This window comes from Chiloscyllium plagiosum, unplaced genomic scaffold (genome assembly GCF_037043375.1).
Source record: "Chiloscyllium plagiosum isolate Xiang-an unplaced genomic scaffold, Cpla_swu_hap1 HiC_scaffold_1, whole genome shotgun sequence".
NCBI classification, from domain to species: Eukaryota; Metazoa; Chordata; class Chondrichthyes; order Orectolobiformes; family Hemiscylliidae; genus Chiloscyllium; species Chiloscyllium plagiosum.
This window is the reverse complement of record NW_028270139.1, coordinates 95,063,249-95,077,089: the sequence shown is the minus strand read 5'-3', so window position 1 is coordinate 95,077,089 and position 13,841 is coordinate 95,063,249. Positions and strand designations below refer to the sequence as shown.

General features: G+C 43.3%; 1 protein-coding gene across 1 annotated transcript in view; it reads right to left on the bottom strand.

The window, feature by feature from the left end:
* Nucleotides 1-13,841, bottom strand: part of LOC122554940 (cell division cycle protein 20 homolog) — a 115,958-nt gene that overhangs the window by 57,959 nt on the left and 44,158 nt on the right. Inside the window, exon 4 of the mRNA XM_087992305.1 lies at nt 122-241. Within this exon, the coding sequence (XP_087848431.1) occupies nt 122-241 (120 nt within the window). The remainder of the gene's footprint in view (nt 1-121; nt 242-13,841) is intronic.

Below are 13,841 nucleotides of genomic sequence, written 5' to 3'. Positions count from 1 at the left end.
TGTGAGGCTTGTGATTGGAAAATCCAATCATAAAATTACATGGTTCCTAAAGCAGGAACTTTTTTTTATACATGGGCCAAGTGAAAATGTTTGTAAAGCCCAGAAATATAATAATACTTACAGTAATCGTCCTTCAGACCTGGAGCATCTAAGATTTTCATTGGGAAGAAAGATGTACATCTTTTTCTTTTTGTACCATCACATTTACCCCAAAAAGTGTCACCGAGATTGTTCTTGTAAACTAAAACAAAGAACAAGAATTTCAGTATTATTTATAGCACCAGTAATTATTTTAGTTTGGAATCAAAATCTAGACATAAATTTTAGCCAATAATTGGTAAATAAATGCATCACATCACAACCAGTCCTGGGAGTCATGGTAAGTCTCTTGGCGATCAGTTAAGGGTCTGGTCAGTTATCATTCAGGGCTGGGGGAGCCGTTCTGGGCACTGGAGGACCATGCTAGGATGCAAAGGGGATAACAATCGTGAAGGAGTGAAACTCGATATAAAGGGGAAGGGGAGACAAAAGTGCACTGGAGGACATAGGTTACTGCGGAAGTTGGGTCATCAATGGTCATAGCCTTCCTGACCTTTACAGGGAGGGAGTGCAACATCATTGTTGAGAAAGTACACCAAAGAGTTGGGATTTGGGGTAACATCAGGAGACGAAAGTATAAATCAATGCGTGTTTAAGCTCAGCTGGGCTTGACAGGGAATCCTAGCATGCTGTGTTCTGCCCAACTGGAGCAGGCAAACAGGGGATGTGATGGACACTGAAGAGCTGAGAGAGTGGCAGCAGTTTTCCAAGGAGGAAGAAGAGAATATTGAACAGGACATCACCCTCATCATGAAAGAGCACAGGACTGTTGGGTACAACAAGTCAGACAGGACTTATTTGACACCCAGTTCCATGTACATGCACTGGCTGCAGTGATTCTTCACTGGCCGTGAATTTTTTGCTGCTCAAAAGACAATGGTCCCTCTCCGTTCCCAGAGACAGATGTAGCTTCTATTTGTTTGTTTCTTTTTCTTCAATTTTACTATTACTGAATAAAAAATGAAGATTTTAAAATGTTTGAAGACATTCTAATATGTAATGGTCCTATACTGTTGTAGGTTGTATTTAAAACATTCAGTATCTCACACTCAAAGGTCTCTTCTTTCTCCCCCTGCAGGTAGCAGGGGGGTCGGCATGAGTAGAATGTCAGTCTTGAAACTTTATTGCTGGAACAGCACAGCAGGTCAGGCAGCATCCAGGGAACAGGAGATTCGACGTTTCGGGCACAGGCCCTTCTTCAGGAATGAGCAGAGAGTGTTCAGCAGGAGAAGATAAAAGGTAGGGAGGAGGGACTTGGAGGAGGGGCGTTGGAAATGTGATAGGTGGAAAGAGGTCAAGGTGAGGGTGATAGGTCGGAGTAGGATGGAGGCGGAGAGGTCAAGAAGAAGACTGCAGGTCAGGAAGGCGGTGCCGGGCTGGAGGGATTCGGCTGAGACAAGGTGGGGGGAGGGGGGATGAAGAAACTGGTGAAGTCCAAGTTCATCCCCTGTGGTTGGAGGGTTCCCAGTCGGAAGATAAGACACTCCTCCTCCGACCGTCGCGTTGTTGTGGTTTGGCGGTGGATGAGTCCAATGACCTGCATATCCTCGGTGGAGTGGGAGGGGGAGTTGAAATGCTGTGCTACAGGATGGTTGGGTTGGTTCGTCCGGGTGGCCCAGAGGTGCTCTCTGAATCGCTCCGCAAGTAGGCGGCCTGTCTCCCCAATATAGAGGAGGCCACACCGGCTGCAGCGGATGCAGTAGATGATGTGGGTGGAGGTGCAGGTGAATCTGTGGTGGATATGGAAGTTTCCTTTGGGGCCTTGGAGAGAAGTGACGGGGGAGGTGTGGGCGCAAGTGTTGCACCTCCTGCGGTTGCAAGGGAAGGTGCCGGGAGTGGAGGTTGGGTCGGTGGGGGGTGTGGATCTGACAAGGGAGTCGCGGAGGGAGTGGTCTCTACGGAAAACTGATAGGGGAGGGGAGGGAAATATATCCTTGGTGCTGGGGTCTGTTTGGAGGTGGCGGAAGTGACGGCGGATGATGCGCTGTACATGGAGATTGGTGGGGTGGTAGGTGAGGACCAGTGGGGTTCTGTCCTGGTGGCGGTTGGAGGGGCGGGGCTCAAGGACGGAGGAGCGGGAAGTGGAGGAGATGCGGTGGAGGGCACCGTCGACCACGTCGGGGGGGAAATTGCAGTCCTTGAAGAAGGAGGCCATCTGTGTTGTATGTATTTTGAACTGGTCCTCCTGGGAGCAGATGCGGCGGAGACGAAGGAATTGGGAGAATGGGATGGCGTTTTTACAGGGGGCAGGATGGGAGGAGGTGTAGTCCAGGTAGCTGTGGGAGTCGGTTGGTTTGTAGTAGATGTCCGTGTTGATTCGGTCGCCTGAGATAGAAACAGAAAGGTCTAGGAAGGGGAGGGAGGAGTCCGAGACTGTCCAGGTGAATTTGAGGTCGGGGTGGAAGGTGTTAGTGTAGTGGATGAACTGTTCAACCTCCTCGTGGGAGCACGAGGTAGCGCCAATACAAGGAAACTTCCATATCCGCCACAGATTCACCTGCACCTCCACCCACATCATCTACTGCATCCGCTGCAGCCGGTGTGGCCTCCTCTATATTGGGGAGACAGGCCGCCTACTTGCGGAGCGATTCAGAGAGCACCTCTGGGCCACCCGGACGAACCAACCCAACCATCCTGTAGCACAGCATTTCAACTCCCCCTCCCACTCCACCGAGGATATGCAGGTCATTGGACTCATCCACCGCCAAACCACAACAACGCGACGGTCGGAGGAGGAGTGTCTTATCTTCCGACTGGGAACCCTCCAACCACAGGGGATGAACTTGGACTTCACCAGTTTCTTCATCCCCCCTCCCCCCACCTTGTCTCAGCCGAATCCCTCCAGCCCGGCACCGCCTTCCTGACCTGCAGTCTTCTTCTTGACCTCTCCGCCTCCATCCTACTCCGACCTATCACCCTCACCTTGACCTCTTTCCACCTATCACATTTCCAACGCCCCTCCTCCAAGTCCCTCCTCCCTACCTTTTATCTTCTCCTGCTGAACACTCTCTGCTCATTCCTGAAGAAGGGCCTGTGCCCGAAACGTCGAATCTCCTGTTCCCTGGATGCTGCCTGACCTGCTGTGCTGTTCCAGCAATAAAGTTTCAACTTTGATCTCCAGCATCTGCAGACCTCACTTTCTCCTAGAATGTCAGTCTGCCTGTTCACTGATGATAGAAGCCTCCAAGCTGATTAGTACCGATATGGCTATTGCATGGGCTGTATTACTTCCACGGAATGCTTTGTTCTACTCTCCTGGTTCTGCCTAACATGGGATCTCAGCACTACCTGTCTGGTCCACTGTTAATGCAGCTCTCTCGATAAAGACTGTTCCTTCTCTGAATGAGCTTCATCATTGTATTTACTTTAACCAAAAGTAACTATTGGCCATTTCTGATGGAAGTTTTGTAGACTCTTTATTAATATTCGTTTATACAGTATACCATTTACAAAGTTAAAAATCATACAACACCAGGTTATAGTCCAACAGGTTTAATTGGAAGCACTAGCTTTCGGAGCGTCGCTCCTTCATCTGGTGGTTGTGGAGGATACAATTGTAAGACACAAAATTTTATAGCAAAAGTTTACAGTGTGATGTAACTGAAATTATACATTGAAAAATACCTTGATTGTTTGTTGAGTCTTTCATCTGTTAGAATACCATGATAGTTTCACTTATTTCATATATAAATCACAAAACTTTTTTATAAAAATTTACATTCTCAGGTTAACTGTAACAATTGGTGTCAGCCAGATAATATGTTGAAAGTGTTAGCCCCCTGTGTTCTCTGTCTGTGCCATAATGTTTAGACCGATTCTAATCTAAAAAGTGAGTTAACAGAATTCATGCAGTTTTTGAGCAAAGTATAATGTAACTCTGCAAGTAGAAATTCACCCACAAACGTATATGTATATGTGTGCATATGGGTTTGTGTGTGTGTGTCTGTCTGGGGTGGGGGGTTGAGAGTGTGAGAGAGAGTGTATATGTCTGTGTATGTGAGTGTAGAGTGTCTAAGTCTGTGAGAGGGTGCATGTGTGTGTGTGGGAGTGTGTGTCTGGAGTGGGGAGTTGTGAGTATCTGTGAAAGAGAGTGTATGTGTGTGTGAGTGTAAAGTGGTCTAAGTCTGTGACAGTATGCATGTGTGAGTGTGGGAGTGTGTGTCTGTAGGAGTGTGTGTGAGTGTCTGTGTACGTGCCTGTGTATACGTGTGTCTGTGTATATGTGTGTGTATAGGAGTGCATGTGTGTGTGTGTGCGTGTGTGTGTACAGAGGTGTCTATGTGTGTGTGTATAGTGCAATGGTGGTCACCTGGAGTGTGACATGAACACAAGGTCCTGGTTGAGGCTCTTCCTATGGGTACCGAACTTAGCTATCAGCCTCTGCTCGGCCCAATTTCGCTGCTGCCTGTCCCGAAGTCCACCTTGGAGGATGGTCACCCGAAGGTCTGAGGTCGAATGTCCTGGACTGCTGGAGTGTTCCCCAACTGGGAGGGAACACTCCTCTCTGTTGATTGTTGTGCAGTGCCCATTCATCTGTTGCCGTAGCCTTTGCTCGGTTTCCCCAATGTACCATGCCTCAGGGCATCCTTGCCTGCAGTGTATAAAATAAACAACGTTGGCTGAGTCACATGAGTACCTGCCACATACATGGTGGGAGGTGTCACCACGTGTAATGGTGGTATCTATATCCACACTCTGACACATCTTGCAGTGCCTAACGTGACAGGGTTATATGGAGTTGTCCTGAGAGCCGGGCCGGTACATTGGGGAAACCAAGCAAAGGCTACGGCAACGGATGAATGGGCATCACACAACAATCAACAGACAGGAGTGTTCCCTCTCAGTTGGGGAACACTTCAGCGGTCCAGTACATTCGACCTTGGACCTTCGGATGACCATCCTCCAGGCGACTTCAGGACAGGCAGCAGCAAAAAGTGGCCGAGCAGAGGCTGATAGCTAAGTTCCGTATCCATAGGGACGACCTCAACTGGGTTCTTGGGTTCATGTCACATTACAGGCGATCACCATTGCACTATACACACACACTCCAACACACACACACACAGGCACTCCTATACACACACATTCACACAGACACACGTATACACAGACACGCACACAGACACTCACACACACTCCTACAGACACGCACACTCCCACATGCATCCCCTCACAGACTTAGACCACTTTACACTCACACACACCTTCTCTCTCACAGACACTCACAACCCCCAACCCCCCCCCACCCAAGACACACACTCCTACAGACACACACACTCCCATACTCGCACATGGACCCCCTCACAGACTTAGACACTCTACACTCACATACACACACATATACACTCTCTCTCACACTGTCAACCCCCCCCCCCCCACCCCACTCTAGACAGACACGCACACAGATACACACAAACCCACATGCACACATACGTTTGTGGGGTGAATTTGTACTTGCAGAGTTACATTGTACTTTCCTCAAAAACTGCATGAATCCATGTACAACTCTGTTAACTCACTTTTTACATTAGATTCAGTCTAAACATTATGGCACAGACAGGGAACACAGGGGGCTAACACCTTCAACATATTATCTGGCTGACACCAATTGTTACAGTTAACCTGAGAATGTAACTTTTTAAAAAACGTTTTCTAATTTACATATGAAAGAAGTGAAACTTAACGTGGTCATTCTAACAGATGAAAGATTCAACAAACAATCAAGATATTTTTCAATGTATAATTTCAGTTACATCACACTGTAAATTTTTGCTATAAATTCTGTGCCTTACAATTGTGTCCCCCACAACCACCTGATGAAGGAGCGGTGCTCCGAAAGCTAGTGCTTCCAATTAAACCTGTTGGACTATAACCTGGTGTTGTGTGATTTTTAACTTTGTACACCGCAGTCCAACACCGGTATCTCCAAATCAAGTATACCATTTACAGCTTTCTAGTACACTTCTTCCAACTCTTTCTTCTCAGTGTGTAGATAACCAGGCCCGTGGCTGAGCACTTAACGAGAAGGATTTACCATTGAATTTGATTTCTTTATTTTTATTTGCCTTGATATTCTATGTTTTGTTTTTTTGTGTGTTTTAAGATGGTGCCAGAGAGTGGCAACACTATACAGTACAACACTTTTCAGTGTATTTTTGTCATGAAATACATGTAACAATAGATAAGTCAAATCAAATCAAATCAAATAATTTGTGACTCTTGATGTCAGACTTACGATATCATGTGCATCATCACCATTAATATGTTTCCAGCACATTCAACCTGGTGACAATAAATATCACACAATATTCAGCACTCCCTCATTTTGGCCTGATGTTAGCAGTCATCAAACTATGATATTGTCACAATGATACTTCAGTTCTCTCTCACTTTGTTAGTTCAAATACATTCATTTCATTTTCCACAAGTTCTTCAACCAACCTAGAAGTAGTGGCACAAGAATTACTGCAGAGAATGTGACTCATTCTGAGGCTGCACCCTTACAAAAACTATGCATACCATTCACTAGCTTAGATACAAATTCCCAGATATTAGAAATGTCTCTCATACTGAATGTGTGCTCTTACTGATCAGAATTGCCTGAGTCGTTAACAATCCTCCACACCCCAGTCTCCCTGACTTAAACAGGATTGATGAAAATACAGTTTGGGCCATTCAGTGCCTCACCGTGCAGTAAAATGTCCACAAGCTCAATGTTAGGAGAGAATTGTGGGCCGGGGAGACAAAAAAAGTGAACATGGAAGTGGGGGGCTATACTGAAGATGCTTCTAGTTCTGCCCCTTGTCTCTATTGGTGCCCCCCATCTTAAGGCAATCACATAACACTTTGAATAACCAGACTGCCATTGTGGAGGGTTGGGGAGGGGGGTGGGGGGGTTTGCTCCTCGACGGGGACCCTGTTGTCTTTTCTGCAGCCAGATAGTAGGAAAGGCATCAAAGCCTGCCTCGAATAATTACCTCGCCAACCCAAATCCTGGGATGCTGAGAGGCCATTGCCATACAGCTGACTTATTCCTGGTGTTGCAGAGGGATGCCAGACATCTGGAAAATACCCATCAGCCTCTGATATCTTGCCTTATTTGATTATAAATGTTCCTCAATTAGGTCTCAGTCATTTACAGAAAAAAAGCCCAGGGCAGTGAAGTGCCAGCCAGTGCATGTCCTGCAGACAACCATTCTGTCTGGGGTCATCATTGTCCTATGTGTGCTGTCAATCAAAGTGTCTTCAGATTATCCTTCTCAATCAGATGGGATTCCACTTCACAAAACCAGTAGAAGGTTTTTTTTCACATGTATCTGGTCAAAGTCTCATGGTAGTTGCCATGAGTTTATTTATTTATTGTCACATGTATCTTGTTATAGAATACAGTGAAAAGTGTTGTAAAGTGCTCCCACTCTCTGGCACTGCCTTAAAAGATAGGAAAAGAAACAAAATATAGAATATAAAGGCAGAAAAATGAAGAAATAAAGAAAAAATTATTCAATCTGGCAACAAGACCTATGGTCTTTGTATGTCCAAATAGAGTCAGCCAATCACGCCTTGGAGACAAGGGTTATCTTCTGAGCATGTGACTAACGGACTTTGAAAAAGCCTTTGTGTAGCTGAAAATGAAATTTAGATGCCTGGACAGGTCTGGAAGATTATTTCAGTATGCACCACTAAGTGTACTGAGAATGGTAATGGTTTGATGTACTTTGTGTAATGCAGAGAGGACTGAAGCTGTAGGAGATGAGTGCACTGACTGCTCTGCATCTGCCCTCATGGAGGATGAAGAGCACTATGTAACCAGGGTACCTGCAGCCACTTGTCGTTATCAGGCATGCTTCAGAGAACCTGACTGCGTGAACCTCCACAGTACAACAACGTTAAACCCAAGGCCCCTGCAACCCAAATCATTCTCAGACTCAAATAACCCTCCATCACATTCATATCCTCTGCCTGGCTTCCACTTTGCTTATTCATTGTTCCTGAGGTGAATCGATTACGATCATGCCATTCCACCTTGATTTCTCAATTCATGTAAACTCAAGTACTGCATGGTTAAGATTAAGGTTTTTTAAATTTTAAGTAACTTCTAAGAATTTCTGAAATCTCCGAATGTTAACTCCATCATTTTCTTAGCCTTTGCTTGGATACATTTACATCTCAATAGGTTATTTCTTCAAACAGTTAAGCACTCAGAGAATATTGAATTTAAAATGGTACTTCCTAATCACTAAAGTTTAACTTTCTGGTAAAGTCTACACATAGTAATGACTGAAATCTTATGTGCAATTCTAAAAATAATTTGTTCAATGTGGGAAGATACAAACAATGAGGTTTGTAGTCTTGTGGTCAATAGAGCCACTTTGTCTCAGGAAGTAGCTCGAGCAAATAAAAATCCACAAGAATTGAAATGAACCATATCACACAAGCTCTTTACAGACTGCAAGGGGAAAGAATGCACCTTGACCAATAGTCTTAAAGATCATGCAAAAGATTGTACAGTGGTTATCTTCATGCTGTTGCTACTTTTTCCATTCTACTGTGCACCACTTCCCCCCCAACCTGACTCCCAAGCATCAATTATCATCAAAAACAGTATGAACTAATATAGAAAATTAATATTTCAGAAACAAAGAATACAACAGATTAAAAGCCAGATTACAACATAATACTGAAAAACAATACTGAACAATTATTAAATGTACTTTCCAGAACAAATGAATCAATTTCTGCAATAAGGACATCTATGCTAAAGGAGCAGCTTTCATCTGTGGCTCAAGTAGCAACAGTGCTAGTGCAGAGGGTAATTACGCCAACAGGAGAGGATTAAAACACGGCAGAAGATCAAAAGTGTGGAAAAAGGCCATTTGGCTCATCGAATGTACACCGACCCTCTGAAGGGCATCCCACCCAGACCCAGCACCCTACTCTATTCCCATAATCCCACAATTCTCATGGCCAACCCAACCAGCCTACACATCCCTGATCACCACAGACAATTCATCAATGCCAACCCACCTAGCCTGTACATCTTTAGACTGTGGGAGAAGACCTGCATCCAGAGAACACAGGGAGAACGTGCAAACTCCACACAGACAGTCATCCAAGACTGGAATCAAACCCAGGTCCCTGGCACTGTGAGGCAACAGTGCTAACCACTGAGCCACTGCGCAGCAGTCAAGGTAGAGTTGGCAAGAAAGAATGTTTAAAAAGCTGTGGAATAAATGCTGTAGTTTTATCTAAAAACATTGTCTAAAGAGAAAGGAAAAGAAAGGCTGTGAGGTGGTGAAAGATAAACACATCAGTGGGAAAGGGAAGGGATACTTCAAAAATGTAGGATAAAACTAGGAAAAACTGAAATTAAGAAGTGCCAAAACAGAATGCAAAAATCATCTAGCAGATCATAGAAAAAGAAATTTAAAAAAACCAAAACCTGCACTTTCACAACACATTTCATGATATTGCAAAGCACTTTACAAACTACTGAAATGTAGGCATGCTTGTAATGCAGAAAATGTATACAAAGCAATGAACCACTACCTGCAGACTTTTGTAAGCGTATAAAAATAATAGGTTAATTAAATAGATGTAGGGTAATTCAAGTTAAAAGGAAGTAATCTAACTGAACACAAAAGGCATGACAAAGATAATAAATAGTTAAATAATATTGCATATCTTTTACAAATATTGGTAGAAATGTACATAACAGTCTACAAATGAAGAAATCGAAATGAACATTGAAGATAGTAATGTTGTAGTAATGTCACTGGACTAGTAATCCAGAACCCAGGATAATGTCCTGTGGACATAGATTCAAAGCCCACATAGCAGCTATGGAATTTGAACTGAATTAATGTTTTGGAATTCTATAAAGCTGGTCTCATCAATGGAGACTACAACAACGGTTATCAGTTGTTGTAAAAACTGATGTGGTTCACTAACATGCCTTAAGAAAGATAATCTGTTGGTCTAAGTGTGACTCCAGATCCACAACAATGTGATTGAATCTGAGCTGTCCAGGAAATAGCTTGGCAAGACGGTGGGTAGGCCAACAATTGCTGGCTTTGTCAGTGACATATACATCCCACCAAATAATTTCTTTAAAAATTAACTGTATTAAAGGTTTTGGTTCTGAAAAAAATAGCAGAACTCAGGATAGTTCAATTAGCAGGCACTGATGGAACTAGTCTGTTGAAAGAACTCAGATGCACTATCGGTGATATCAGTCACAATTCTACATTCTTTCTTAAATATGGGAATTATACCACGAAAACAGAATAATTGATGAAGCATCATTATTCAAAGATATACTACAACAATACAGATAAATTAACTTAATACACTTTTGCTTAATTCTTGGAATTTATTATTCAAGATCAAATTGGCAAGCATTTAAGGTTTGTATGGGTTAGTTGAAGAAGTGATGAATTGGATGACTGAAGGTTATATGGTCAATACAGTGTGGATTTTCAAAAGGTATTCAATGAAATGTCTCACAAGAGGCCTGTTACAAAGATTCAGGTCTGTGGTATTAGTATCATAACTCGATGGTTAGAATGTTGGTTCACAGAGAAAAAACAGAGGAGAAAAAAATATTATTTGCATAGCAGTTGGTGTAGATTCTTCCAGTAGAGGCAGTGCCACAAACTGCTATCTATGCTTTGAACTGATGTTATGCAAATGAATTTCTTTCGACAAAAAAACTTAAGATAAATCAACAACGTTCAGAATGGGATAGCAATATGTTTGACTTCTAACTGTTCTCTTAAGTGACCAACAAGCTACTCTGTGGTATTCAAGAGTTAGGGGTGAACAATAAATGATTGCCCTATCAGTAGTGCCAACAAAACAGGAGGCCTAGGTTCAAATATAGGCAAATGCAGTCAGAACAGTGGATTTTTTTTAAAGAACATTAGTGAAACTGATGTATTTTTTACAACAATCCAGTAGTTGCATAACCACGATTGACAATACTGGCTTTCATTACATATTTATTTAATTGAATTTAAGTTCCTAAGCTGTTATGATGGAGGTCAGAACTCATGACTCTGAATCCCTTTATCAAGTGCATTGATTTTAAACAAACAAGGATTTTTCATAATTTTAGAGTGAAAATTCAGTCTGTCTGAAAAAAAAAATGCACTGTCATAGCATCAGTTTACCTTGACAGGTTTTGTTAGAGTTTCCATTGATGGTCACAATTCTGGTCTCGTTCAAACTGGAAGGCATTGCATCCTGCAGTCTCTATTGAAAAGTATAAGATGATGAACACTAGTTTTAGTAATCCAAAGAATAAATAAAAGAGATCTGACGGAATCTGTGGAAAGATAAGAAAGTTAATGGGTTAAATTTATAAATGGCTGGAGAAGCATTCGGAGAGGCATCAGGCACCTGACTCCTTCCCACTGTGATGGACCACTGGCTTGTTCCTGCCTCTGGGCCATTTTTGAAGGACTGTTTTGGAAAGAACAGCCAATTCGGCATCCTAAAGGGCCAAGTTAGAACCATTCTGCTAATACTGACTGGAGTTTTCACACACATTTCCAAATTAGGCCAAATCCCTGAGGCAGAGGGATGGAGGCAGCCTCATGGCAGTCAAATAGAGGGCCAAATCACAATCATAATAGTCATGTCCCCTCGCAACCACAGTCTCATACATCTGCAGCTATAGCCACAAGCAAGGCTGTGGATTGACTGCCCCTCCATGACAATTGGCTCAGTTTAAGGATTTTAACAGAGGTATACCTTCATGCAGAGTTGCCTGTCCTTTCACTTATTGACACCACAAATCCTACGTCTGATGCTGGGACTGCTGATATGTCTGTGCTAGAGGGGCCTGTAGCCTATTTGTCCGTAATTTGACTAGATCCTGGATCTAATAATAGGCCATTTCCTCAAAAATCCTTTCCAGGCTCCGAACACTGAGTACTTCTATTTTCCTGAAGTGGAATTCAGCCTGACGGCTAAACAGTTTCTCTCAATCTACACTGTCTAACTCCCTCAGCATATTGAAAACTTAATCAAATCACCCCTTTTGCCTTCTAAATTCCAGGGAAAACAGCTTTAGTTTATTTAACCCTTCTTTGTAATTTAAACCCTTTAAATTCAGACACCAATCTGCACTACACTCCGCTGCATTCCTTCCAAGGTCAATATATTCATCATAACGTTTGGTGCCAGGAACTGCCCAGTGTAAGTGTGTTTAACCTGGCTTTGCATAACTATTGTAGCATGTAGTTCCACACTCTTGCATTCTAGTTCTCTTGATATAAAGGCCATCATTCCATGGCCAAAGGCTCATAAGCTGCCATTTCAGCCACCTCCAGATGGATGCCACCACCAGACACATTTTCCCCTCCCCTCCCTTATCAGCATTCTGCAGAGACCATTCCCTCCTGAACACCCTGGTCCACTCCCAACATCTTCCCACACTCCCTGGCATCTTGCCCTGCAATCGCAGGTGGTGTGATACCTGCCCATTCATTTCTTCCCTCCTCACTATCCAAAGCCCCAAAAACACTTTCCAGTAAACCGGTGATTTATCTGCACTTCACTCAATCTAGTCTCATGCATTCACTGCTCACAATGCAGTCTGTTCAACACTGGGGTGACAAAACATGAGATTTGCGGAAAGCCTACATTCTGTCCACAAAAATGACCCTGAGCTTCCAGTTGTCCATCATTTTAGCACACCACTGTGTTCCCATGGCAACATGTCTGTCTCAGGCCTGCTGTAGTGCTCCAGCTCAAGCTGGAAGAACAGCATCTCGTTTTCCGTTCTGCGATCCTGTAGCCTTCAGGATTCAATATCAAGTTCAACCATTTTAGAGCCTTATCTCCTTTTTCTGTGTCTTTTACCCACACTACACCCCAGGCCTTGTCATCACATGGCTGTTTTCAGTACAGTCAACCCATTTTCACCCACTCATGGTCCCCATTATCAGCTTTTCCCCTTTCCTTGCATAGCATTATCCATCCCCTTATTTGCTTAACTGCCTTTCTCTCCCTCTGAGCTCTATCTATATCTATTATCTCATTCCTTTACCCTCTTCCCAACACCCACGCCCCATCTTCAACTATATACCACCTTTTTCTAGCTACTATTGTTCTGATGCAGGGTCACTGGACTTGATCTGTTGACTCTGCTTTTGCTCCACAGAAAGGTGGCACAATGGTTACACTGCTGCCTCACCAGAGACCCAGGTTCACTTCCAGCCTTGAGTGACTAACTGTGTGAAGTTTGCACATCCTTCCCATGAATTTCTGCCAGATGCTATGGTTTCCTCCCACAGTCCAAAGAGTGTACAGATTAGGTGGATTTGCAATACCAATGTGCAAATTAGGATGCTTAACCATGGGGTAAAGACCCTCTACAGAAACAAAATGGGGTGCTCTTTGGAGAGGTCATGCAATTTGATGGGCCTAAAGGGCATTTATCAATATTTTAGGAATTCTATGTTGCCAGACCTGCAGAGTTTCTCCAGCAATTTTTGCTTTAGTTTCACATTTCCAGCAACTGCAGTTCTTGATTTTATTTTATGCTATTTTTCATTATTTTCCAAATGTGTTCATGACATTTTAATGATCTGTGTATCTGGATCCCTAAATCTCACCAATATTTCTAGCTTTCCATGAGTTTGAAAGTCCTCTATTTTATCTTTTTTTAATGCCCAAAATGGATGACCTCACATATTCCTGAATTGAAATCCATTTACCACAATTTTCTCTATTTATTA